The sequence below is a fragment of the Hypanus sabinus genome, chromosome 18 (assembly GCF_030144855.1).
Source record: "Hypanus sabinus isolate sHypSab1 chromosome 18, sHypSab1.hap1, whole genome shotgun sequence".
In the NCBI taxonomy this organism is placed as follows: Eukaryota; Metazoa; Chordata; class Chondrichthyes; order Myliobatiformes; family Dasyatidae; genus Hypanus; species Hypanus sabinus.
In genome coordinates, this window is record NC_082723.1 from 54678325 (window position 1) to 54690579 (window position 12255).

At 41.9% G+C, this 12255-nt stretch overlaps 1 protein-coding gene across 3 annotated transcripts in view; it reads right to left on the minus strand.

The window, feature by feature from the left end:
• The window catches only part of wdr31 (WD repeat domain 31), a 44403-nt gene that overhangs the window by 20644 nt on the left and 11504 nt on the right, over positions 1–12255 (minus strand). For all 3 annotated transcript variants that reach the window (XM_059994351.1, XM_059994350.1, XM_059994352.1), the window contains exons 5-7: positions 8215–8359; positions 7109–7209; positions 2412–2479 (exon numbers count right to left, since the gene is read on the minus strand). In XM_059994351.1, the coding sequence (XP_059850334.1) occupies positions 2412–2479; positions 7109–7209; positions 8215–8359 (314 nt within the window). The remainder of the gene's footprint in view (positions 1–2411; positions 2480–7108; positions 7210–8214; positions 8360–12255) is intronic.

The following is a 12255-nucleotide window of genomic DNA, read 5'->3' on the forward strand; positions in this document are numbered from 1 at the left end:
CATTCAGGGCAGTATCCTAGCCCAGCCATCTTGAGCTGCTTCACTGGAGATCTTCCTTCCATCACAGTATCAAAAGCAGAAATGTTTGCACATTGACAACTCCTAGCATATGAAGTAAGAGTCAAGCAACATTCAGACACAAGCTGATAATCAGCAAATAACATTCACTCTACACATGAAGGATGTGGTTACTATAGAGAGAATGCAGAGGAGATTTATAAGGATGTTGTCTGGATTGGGGAGCATGCCTTACAAGAACAGATTGAATAAACTCGGCCTTTTCTCCTTGGAGCGACGGAGGATGAGAGGTGAGCTGATAGAGGTGTGCAAGATGATGAGAGGCATTGATCATGTGGATAGCCAGAGGCTTTTTCCCAGGGCTGGAATGGTTAACACGAGGGTGCATAGTTTTAAGGTGTTTGGAAGTAGGTACAAGGGGGATATCACAGAGATTTTTCACACAGTGAGTGGTGGGTGCATGGAATGCACTGCCAGTGAAGGTGGTAGAGGTGGATACAATAAGGTCTTTTAAGGGACTCTTAGATAAGTACATGGAGCTTAGAAAAATGGAGGGCTACGTGGTAGGGTAATTCTAGGCAGTTTCGAGAGTAGGTTACATGGTCCACACAACACTGTGGGCTAAAGAGCATGTAATGTGCTGTAGATTTCTGTTCCTATGTCTAAATGTACCAGGCAAAGACAGGAAAACAACAAAAGGAAGTGTTGCCTATCTTTGACATTCAGCAGCATCGACAGTACCAATCCCATCCTAAAAATAACCCCAATGCCCACCATTGACTGAAAATTCAACTAGATCAGCTAAGTAAGTTCTGTGACAACAAGAGTACATTGGAGACAGAGTACCATGAAGTAACTAATTCACCTTCTGATACACCATATTCTTTCCACCATTTGTAAATCATGGGTGACTTACAGTGGTGCAGCTACCAAGTAACTACAGTGTCCCAGTTCAATGCCAACCTCTGGTGCTGTCTGTGATGGAATTTCTATATTTCCCCCTGTGACTGAGTGTATTTCTTCCTGATGCTCTTATTTCCTCCAACATCCTGAAGATGTGTGTGTTGGCAGATTAATTAGCTACTGCAAATTGACTCTAGTACGTAGGTGAATAGCAGAATATGGGGGCAGTTGATGGTAATGTGGGAGAATCAAAATGAGATGTGTAAATGGGGGCTTGATGATAAACACTGGTATGATGGGCCAAAGGGCCTGTTTCCATGTTGTGAGGCTGTGGCCTTTGACATGATTTGTTCTTAAGCTGTCTGGATGAATGCAATTCCTACTGTACTTAACAAGCATCAGCACCAGTCAGGGCAAAGCAACCTGCTTGATTAGCAACCTGTGTACTAACTGGACACCAGCAGAATTCGCTACAGGATGTGCCATCTACAGAATGTACTGTGGTTACTTCTCTAGGGTACTCCCACAAAACATTATAAACCTATGACTTCTACCACCAAGCAAAGGGGAACGTGCATGGGAATATCATCACCTCCAAGTGCTTTTTCAAGTAAGACAACACGTTGACTCAGGAATATTATTTCAATGTTACTGGATCTAAATGCTGGCCCAACCTATTCAACTGCATGTAGTGATAAAAACAGAAAATGCTGGAAAAACTCAGCAGATTAGGCAGCATCTGTGGGAAGAGAAACAAAATTAACCTTCCATCTTCAGGATCCTTTGTCAGAACTGGGAAGGAGAGCAAACAGGTTAATTGACAGTTGCAGAGAGGATGGCTGCCTGAACTGCAGAGCATTTTCTGTTGTTGTTTCAGATTTCCAGTGTCTGCAGTTTTTTGATTAGCATTGTAGGAGTATTTTCACCAGAAAGGTGGCAAAGTAGCGTAGCTTTTAGCATAATGCAGTTACAGTGGCACTGATCAGTGATCAGAGTTCAGTTCCCACCGCCATCTGAGAGATGTTTGCCATTTTCCTTGTGACTACATTGATTTTCTCTGGGTGCTCTGGTTTCCTCCCACAATACAAGTTGTGGCATACTATGTTGGCACAGAATGCATGATGACTTTTGTGAACTGCCCCACCACACACTTGGACTAGGTTGGTTGTTAACGTGAATGACGTATTTCACTGCATCTCAAAATACTGTACTCATGAGAAATAAAGATAATCATAAAGTTTATCTTAAATCTTACACTCAGCAGCTGTTCAAATTAGCTCACCACTAAGGATGATTAAGGATGGTCAAAATCCACATCCTGAAATATAGGTAAATAAAAACAATAGCTGATTCCATTTGAGTTTGTTGCATGCATATGCACAAGCAAATGATGCCATGAATATCTTTGCTGGCAGATTATCTGTGCCGGACACTGAGTAAAGACTCCTACTGAATTGTCTCCTGGTTGAATTGGGCCACGGTTCACCCACCTGACCATCTTGTCCTCTGAAGTCTGAATGACAAGTGACTCTGTAGGAATCCAGCAGATATGTGTCACCTAGAAAAGCCAAAGTCAATCAGTGCTCCCACATAATCAAATGGCAATAGGTTAACTAGTAAGTGAAGCAGTAATATATGTAACATAGAACAGTACAGCCCTGGACAGTTGTGCTGATCTTGATGCTGATTTATAGTAAATCTCCTCTTGTTTATCATTTATATACCTCAGTTTCCTTCATATTAGATCATAAGACAAAGGAACAGAACTAGACCATTCAGCTCACTGAGTTCGCTCTGCCATTCCATCATGGCTGATTTATCATTTCTCTCAACCCCATTCTTTCTGTAACCTTTGATGTTCTGACTAATCAAGAACCTATCAAGTTCCGGTTTAAATATACTCAATGACTTGGTAATGAATTCTACAGGTTCACCACGTCTGGTTAAACAAACTCCTCATCTCTGTTCTAAATGGATGTCCTATTCTGAGGCTGTGTCCTCTAGTCCTAGATTCACCATCCATAGGAACGTCCTCTCCACATCCACTGCATTTCAATATTTGATAGGTTTCAATTAGATCCACCCTCATTCTTCTAAACTCAAGTGAGTACAGGCCCAGAACCATCAAATGCTCCTCATTCCCAGAATCAATCTCGGGAACCTCCTCTGGACCCTTTCCAATGCTAGCACATCTTTACTTAGATAAGAGGCCCAGAATTGCTCACAATACTTTGTGTGGTCTGACTAATGCAATATAAAGCTTCAGCATTACATCCTTGCTTTTATATCCTATTCATCTCAAAATGAATGCTAACATTGCATTTGCCTTCCTTACAACTGACACAATCTGCAAATAAACCTTTAGGGAATCCTGCACAAGGACTCCAAAGTCCCTTTGCAATTCTGATACTGAAATTTCTCGCCATTTAGAAAATAGCCTACACCTTTATTCCTTCTACCAGATTGCATGACCGTTCACTTCTCTTCACTATATTCCATCTATTACTTCTTTTCCCATTCTCCAAATCAGTCTAAGTCTTTCGGCAGGCGCTCTGCTTCCTCCACACTACCAGCCTCTCCACCCATCTTTGTACTGTCCCCAAAATGGCCACAAAGCTATCAATTCCATCATCCAAATCATTGACATATAATGTGAAAAGAAGCGGTCCCAATAGTGACTGGTGTGCAACACCACTAGTCATCAGCAGCCAATCAGAATAGGCCCCCTTCCCACTCTCCGCCTTCTGCTAGTCAGCTAATCTTCTACCCATGCTAGTGCTTTTCTTGAAATATCATGGGCTCTTATCTTGATAAGCAGCCTGATTTGTGGCACCTTGTCAAAGGCTTTTGGAAAATCCAAGTACACATCAACCACTAACTGCAAACAATACTCCAAGTGTGGTTTCTTTTGTCAATCCTGACTGTTACTTCCTCAAAGAATTCCAACAGATTTGTCAGGCAAGATTTCCCATTAAGGAAACCATGCTGACTTCTGCCTATTTTATCATGAAGCCTTCAAGCACTCCAAAACTCATCTTAATAATGGACTCCAACATCTTCCCAACCTTGGCTAACTGGCCTTCCTCCTTCTTAAAAGAGTGGAAGGACATTTGCAATTTTCCAGTCCACTGGAACCATTCCAGAATATAGTGATTCTTGAAAGATCACTATTAATGCCACCACAACCTCTTCATCAACCCTGGGGTGTAGTCCGTCTAGTCCAGGTGACTTATCTACCTTCAGACCTTGCAGTTTCCCCAAGTACCCTCTTTCTTATAATAGTAATTACACTCACTTCTGTTCTGACACTCTTGAATTTCTGCTAGTGTTTTCCACAATGACGACTGACATAAAATACCTATTAAGTTCATCTGCCGTTTCCTTGTCCCCCATTAATACCTCTCCAACGCCATTTTCCCATGATCCAATATCCACTCTCACCTCTCTTTTACTTTTTATATATCTGAAAAAATATTCTTATATCTTCTTTTATATTATCAGCTAGATTACCTTCATATTTAAACTCTTATCTCCTTACTGCTTTTCTAGTTGCCTTCTGTTGGTGTTTAAAAGCTTCCCAATCCTTTAACTTTCTGCTAATAGTCATGTATTTATCTAGAAGCCTCTTAAACTCCATCAATCTGATCTATTCTGCTACCACCATTCCAAGCATCAACTACTCTGTCTAAAAATCCTGCCTCTCACATAACCTTTAAATTTCCTGCTCTAATCTTAAAACCATGTCCTCTAGTATTTGACAGTTTTGCCCTGGGAAACAGATTTTGACTGTCTGCCCTATCTATATCTTTCATAATTTATAAAGTCTCAGCCCGAAATGTTGACAGTGCTTCTCCCTATAGATGCTGCCTGGCCTGCTGTGTTCCACCAGCATTTTGTGTATGTTGTTATAAAACCTCTATCAGGTTTTCTCTCAGCCTCCTGATGCTCTAAGGAGAATAGCCCAATTTTGTCCAACCTGTTCTTATATCTTATACCCTCTAATCCAGGCAGCATCCTGGTAAATGTCTGCACCTTATCCCTAATCTCAAAATCATTCCTATAATGGGCCAACCAGAACTGCAAACAATACTCCAAGTGTGGTCTGATTGAAGTTATATATACTGTAATTGCAGTAAGGGATCTCTTTACTCATACCCAAAACCCCTACCAATGAAGACAAGCATTCTGTAATTTATCATTTTATCTCTGTGTAATCACTTTCAGTAAACTATCGACCTGGACCTCAAGCTCCCTTTATACATCAATACTATTACAGGCCTACCATTTATATGCATTCTCCTTCCATTTGACCTCCCAAAGTGTAACACCTCACACTTGCCAAAATCTTCAACTGATCTATGTCTCACTGTATTCTTTAGTAGACAAATTACCAGACACCATGCTTCTGTTTTTTGTGTGTTACTGAATCAGATGTACAGAGTACACTTCCAATAAAAAATGTAAGAGTATAGGGAAAAGAAATCAAGCTGCAATTGAAAATCAATCTTTTGCTAGAATTGAAATGTAAATGTTGTTTCCAAATTATGATGAATTATATACGTAATTTGAGTGGTATTTTTGGGTATGTGTCACCTTGATACTTCTGACAGTAGGGCATATTGAGAGAGAATTTAGACCATCTTGTCTCTGAATAAATATGATTGGTAACTCCTTTGGCAAAACAGCCTTACCTTTCCCCAGCTGTTCTGTGACCCTTACCAGGCGACTGTCAAACATATCCCAGATTCAAAATTGTAACGGATCCGATATTCTCCTGACCTTATAATTTCTCTAAGCCTCAGTCTCCAATCTAATGATCTCCCTCTACAACAATTAAGCAAAGCCCCTGATGATGATCACAAACAACCTTATCCACACTCCTCTAAGCCCTTCAACTCTCAGGGTCAGGATCAGCTCTGATCCTCGGCAGATCCTGTGCTTGATCGTCACAACCAGTAACCACTTACTCAGGTCACACTTCATAGCTGCGGTCCCCTTCTCCTTCCTGGCTCAGACAGATTTCTGATCCTTTTCCCTCCTCTGCACCCACACCTCCCCCCCCAATCCATCTTCTTCAGCACAACAAGCCACTTAGGCCTTTGCCCAGTGACCACCACAATCCCTGAATTTACCTTCATGTCAGCTGCTGATTTTCTTAGGTTTAAAAAGAGGCAATAATTCCAAGCCTCTGATCCCAAACCAATGGAAACTTACAGTAGGAAGGCACGATTGAAACAGTTGTTGCCACCTCAGTGCAACATCTATATAACTCAAACTTTTGGGTGCACTGTGGTTTCTAGCTTGAGTCACATTAACAAATTAAGTTCGAACAAAATAAGTAACAGTCATAACCAAGTGATCAATGTAAAGAAAAGAAAATGTGGCATCTTTCATAACCTTAGACTTCTTGCACTTTGTTGCTTTTTTTTATTTTGGAATGCACTAACAGTTCCAGTGCATGAAATGTAGCAGCCAACGCACACAACAAGCACCAGTGAGATGTACAGTTAAATAATGTATGTCGTTAACTACTTCTTTTGGATTTGGGTATTGATGGCAAATACAGGCTGGCTGATCCCTAAATGCCTTGAAAAGTTGGTGGTGAGCCACCTCCTTGAACCTCTGCAGTCTTACTGGTGAAGATGTTCTCACAGAGCTGTTCAGTGGGATACAGATGCTAGCAATGACTAACCCCACGCAGACTAGCAAAACATTTCCAGATCAGGATGGGGAATGATGTGGAGGGAACCTTGCAGGTAGTCATACTCCCAAGCACTTACTGTCTTTGTCTTTCTTGACAGTAGACAGTGAAGATTTGTAGGTGCAGCTGGAACGCATTTCATTTTATAGATGGTGCCGTGCACTGATGGTAGAGGGGATGAATATTTAGGGTGGTGGGATACCCAGTTTGGGTTGGTTTGTCCTGAAGCAGAGGTTATTCATTCCATCATGCCCCCAGTTTGTGCCTAGTAGATGCTGAAAGGACCTTGTGGTGTCAGAGGTAGAAATAACCCGCTTTTTAAACCAGTCCATGGGATCTTTTACAGTCCTCTGAGAGGGTACATGGTGAATCGATTTAACAGGCCATCTGAAATACCGGTTGTTTTTCTGCATTGTATTTGTAAGTATTGGGTGGTGGTGGGGTTGTGGGAGGTGGAACACAGCAAACATTTTTAATCAGCCCTACCAGATTCCTGGAAATAGCAGATTTCAGTAGACAGATTCCAGTTTCCACATCCCAGGTACACATGGAGTTATCTCGAGATCCTGTACACAGTTGCAAGCCACCTGGAAAGAGATGGAAAATACAATAATATTCAAAAAAAAGGCAGTTTTGCACCATAATCAATCAGTTTCATAATGGAAGTCCCAAGAAGGTGCAATGCCTTCTTGAATGTGGTCCCAAAAAAGAGTCAGGAAAGAAGAGACTGAACATCTGTTAACAAAATACTAATTAGAGCTCACAGAAAAAAAAGGCATTCTTCTCTTCTTGTCCTTTTCACTGCTTCGTGTCCATTCTGTAATCTTCCTCTCAGTTTCTCCTTTTCTTCCTGCTTATCAATTTTTAAAAATTATCATATAGACATCACTTTTTCCTTAAATATCCTTTAGATATTTTTCACTTGTCTCACCCGGTGAGCCTCTCACTTTGTCATCATTACTCAACTTGCCTGAAAACATACAATTTAGAAGGACTAGATTATTTGGCCTCCTACATTTGTTCTGCCATTTATTAAGATCTTGGCTGTTGTAATTATAACTTCAACTCTGCATTGTCTCCATCCACATAATGTTTTATCCCTTGGCTTATCAAGTATAAATCTGCTCCTGTGTAAAGAGTACTCTAAGAGTCTGCTTTCCACCATCCTCTGAAGTGAGTTTCAGAGACTCATAACCCCTGAGATAAAATAATTTAATTCCATTCCCTTTTTACACGGGTGATCCTTCAGTTTAAAATAGTGACTCCCCTTTGTTTTAGATTCGCCCCAGAGGAAATACCCTGCCATATCCATTCTGACCCAGGCATTAAATTTGTGAATCTTTTTTGAATTGTTTCTTACACCTTAACATCTTTCCTTAAATAAGTAGAATACTGGACACAGTGCTCCAGGTATAGTTTCACCTATACCTTATCTAACTGAAGCCTAATCTGCTTATCTTTGTATTCAACCCCATTTTGAATTTTCTCCTGACCCTCAATCTACCCTATTCAAATATACAATGGCAATGCACTCAACAACAAAATAAAAAAACTAAGGTGTTACAGAGAACAATAGCTTCCAATATCCAAACCTGGGCTCACAGCTAGGCCTGATACCCCCAGTGCATGGCCAGTAAACTCCTGCAGTGGTCCAGCTTTACAATCCACATCCCACATCAGGGCAGTTTTATCACGTGAAGCACTGAAGATTCTATTTGACTGAAAGTTGCAGGTTACCTGCAACGAAATGAGATGAGAGGTATAATTTAAAATAACCACATTCAATTCAAGTTTAATGTCATTCAACCATACCTGAATACTCACGAACACAGCCAAACGAGACAACACTATTCCAGGTCCAAGGTGCAAAACATAGTACCTTTAGTCACAGAAAACACGATGCACAGATAGCACATACAGTATAAATTCAGAATGATACAGCCACTCAGTAAGAGTCCAAACTCAAGCCACCCCTGGTGAAGTGCACTGGCTTTGACACCTCTCTCTGGCAGCTATAAACAGGCAACATTGTGGCTTTAGGCCTTGAATCCATTTAATGATGCCGAAGTTTGCAGTTGACTACAGCAGAGCTAGTTGTCTGTTCAGCAAACATTGGGGTGGGGCGGGGGCAACAACTCCAGCCTGGACGCTGCACTACACCGCCCCTGGCAGCTGCAAACAGGCAACACCATGGCTTGAGGCCCGCTCCTCACTATGAACAAGGCCACATGGCTCCCACGCAATCCACCCCTGCTCTCACCAATAAACCGGTAAATTGGACTTGCAGCATTCCACATTAACAATGTTCAAAAGGGCCTTGTGATCACAAGAAAAGCAAACAAGATGGTCACTCGCTAGTAGACTGTGAGTGTCCTTTGACTCAGACAGCAGCACGCTGCGCAGCTCCTTCATTTTCTCCATCAGGGAGCACCTTGCTGAAGGGGCAGACCTGTAGTACTTTAAGTTCTTGATGCATTGCAGGATTTTGCCATTATTAAAAATATGTTTAAAAAAAAGTAGCACTTTTTGTTGACTCCACAGAAGCCGCTGTGACCGAATGCACTGGTTATTTCAATGTAGGGTCGGATTTCAAACTACCACTGACCGTTTTGCACTCTCACCTACTTCACCCCTTAATCTCCTAGTAGACAGCTGGAAATAGCAGCTGACAAATTAGAAAACCTTGCACTATTTGGCAGCTTTATGCATGTCATATGCACATTCAACAAATGCAAAGACAAAGCACATGCATTAAATTGGACCAGATGATCTTCCCACACATCAGCTTCATCACACAGCCCAATAAAACTGCTCAAAATCTTAAAACTAGATGCCTATGAAAATTAATCTAGTCCAAGTTACTTACTTAAAGGTGATATTGGGGATCCATTATGGCTTTTGATTTCAAATGGGCAAAATAGGAAATAGAAATGAAAACAGGGAGAAATGTAGAGAGGCTGGCTGAAATTCAATTGCCCCAAATCAAACAGTCTTATCACTAATATTAATCTTCAAACCAGGGGTTTTGGTGACAATCTAATAAGGTGGCTGGACTTGAGCAGTTTGAGCTTTAAGTATGCATACTTATGGGACATGACCAAAGTTTCTAACCTTCTATATCCTCCCCCATCCATTTTTGTTAAGAAAAGATGTGTGTACATTCCCTGCATAGTTATAAAGAATGTAACACTCTAAGTTTCATTGCCAAGGCTACTGTAATGGATTTTATGTAATGTTCCACTGCTAAGGTAATGGTTTCTCTGTAGCAGCAATGTTTTTGTTATGACTAGAGATAATGGGGCTTTGGAATGCAGAGGCTATCCAACGAGAGAAATGTTGTTCTTTCTTGTGAGTCTGTGAGTTGTGAAGAAAGATTTTCATGGTCTTTCGTCGGGGGAGCAAAGGTGAGAGAGGACGCGAATGGAGAGAGCCAGAAAACCACCAGAGTGGACTGAGGAGCGAGGGGCCAAGGGCTGGCTACGCTTGGAGGTCGACGGGAACAAATTAACAAATGGTGAGCTCCAACAATGCGCAATGGACTGTTCTATGAGAATAGGCCCTTTTCTTCCGACGTCTACTACAAACCTACAGACTCTCACAGCTACCTAGACTATTCCTCCTCCCACCCTGTCTCCTGCAAAAATACTATCCCTTTCTCTCAATTCCTCCGCCTGTGCCGCATCTGCTCTCAGGATGAGGCCTTTCATTCTAGGACAAAGGAGATGTCCTCCTTTTTTTAAAGAAAGGGGCTTCCCTTCGTCCACTATCAACTCTGCCCTCCATCACATCTCCCATATTTCATGCACCTCTACCCTCACCCCATCCCACCAGCCCAACAGGGATACAGTCCCCTGAGTCCTCACCTATCACCCTACCAGCCTACAGATCCAACATATAATCCTCAGTAACTTCTGCCACCTCCTACAGGATCCCACCACCAGACACATCTTCCCCTCCCCCCCACTCTCGGCTTTCCGCAGGGATCGCTTCCTACGCGACTCCCTTGTCCATTCATCCCCCCCCATCCCTCCCCACCGACCTCCCTCCAGGCACTTATCCCGGCAAACGGAAAAAGTGCTACACCTGCCCCCACACTTCTTCCCTCACCACCATCCTAGGCCCCAGACAGTCCTTTCAGGTGAGGCACCACTTCACCTGCGAGTCAGCTGGGGTGACATACTGTTTCCGGTGCACCCGATGTGGCCATTTATACATTGGGGAGACCCGCCGCAGACTGGGAGACCGTTTCGCCGAACACCGGGGCTCAGTCCTCCCTGTGGCCACACACTTCAATTCCACAGACCACTCCCACTCCGATATGTCTGTCCATGGCCTCCTCTACTGTCAAGATGAGGCCACACCTTATCTCCCGCCTAGGTTGCCTCCTACCTGCCGGCATGAACATTTAACTCACAGACCTCCGTTGAACATTCAATTCACAGACCCTCCCTTACCCCATCCGTATCTATAATTTTAGTCTGGTTCTCTTTCTCTTTCTCCCCCCTCACTATAATCTCCCCACAGCCCTACCTTTCTTTTTATTTCCCATAATTCTCCAACTTCCCCCAGCCCATTTCCCAGCTCTCTACTTCATCCCCCCCCCCACTTCTTATCCCCTCTCAACCATCCCATGTTACTTCACTCCTGATGAAGGGTTTTGGCCCGAAACGTCGTCACTACCTCCTCCCATAGATGCTGTCTGGCCTGCTGAATTCTGCCAGCATTTTGTGTTTTTATTTTCTTTTTTTTTGTTTCTTTACTAACCATATAGTCAAATTAAGAATTATAAAGATCAATTGTTTAATTGCATATTGTATACTGTTTGATATCTTGCGGTTCAGATTTGTAACCGGGCAACACATCATGCAGCATCCACACAAACGAGATTTCTCAGTTTGGCGGAGCCAGAAGTTGTTTTCCCCTAGAAGAACACGTGCTGGCCGAGCCTGAGGGTTACAAGAAGAATTACACGTTTTCATAAAGGCAGGAGAAAGCTACAGGTCAGCTCACAGGCCTGTGCAATTTCTCATGTCATTTCATAGTCATGAAAAGATCCACTAAAGCAGAAAGCAGGAGTGAAATCATGGATTCTATTCAATTGAAAATTTGTATAAGAAACAAAACACACACATTTAAAACACATAATAAGATGAGTAGGGGAGAATGTAGAGGGTTGTAAACATTACAGTTGGCCCTTCTTATCCGCGAATTCCACAAGCGCGAATTCAACCAACCGCAAATCGCGAAAACCCGGAAGTGCTCTTCCAGCACTTGCTGTTCGAGCACGTACAGACTTTTTTTTCTTGTCATTATTCCCTAAACAATGCAGTATAACAACTAGTTTACATAGCATTTACATTGTATTAGGTATTATAAGTAATCTAGAGATGATTTAAAGTATACGGGAGGATGTGTGTGGGTTACTGTGGATCGGGATCAAAAACAATCAGAAGTTCTCTTACTAAGTAAGTCAGAACAGGTACATCCAGTATTATTTAGTGTCAGTTAGTCAAACGTTTGTCTTATATAGTATATATATTATATATAATATATATATTATATAGTATATGTGTTATATATTATATATATCTTATATATTATATAGTATATATTTTACCTTTCTATGCATATAA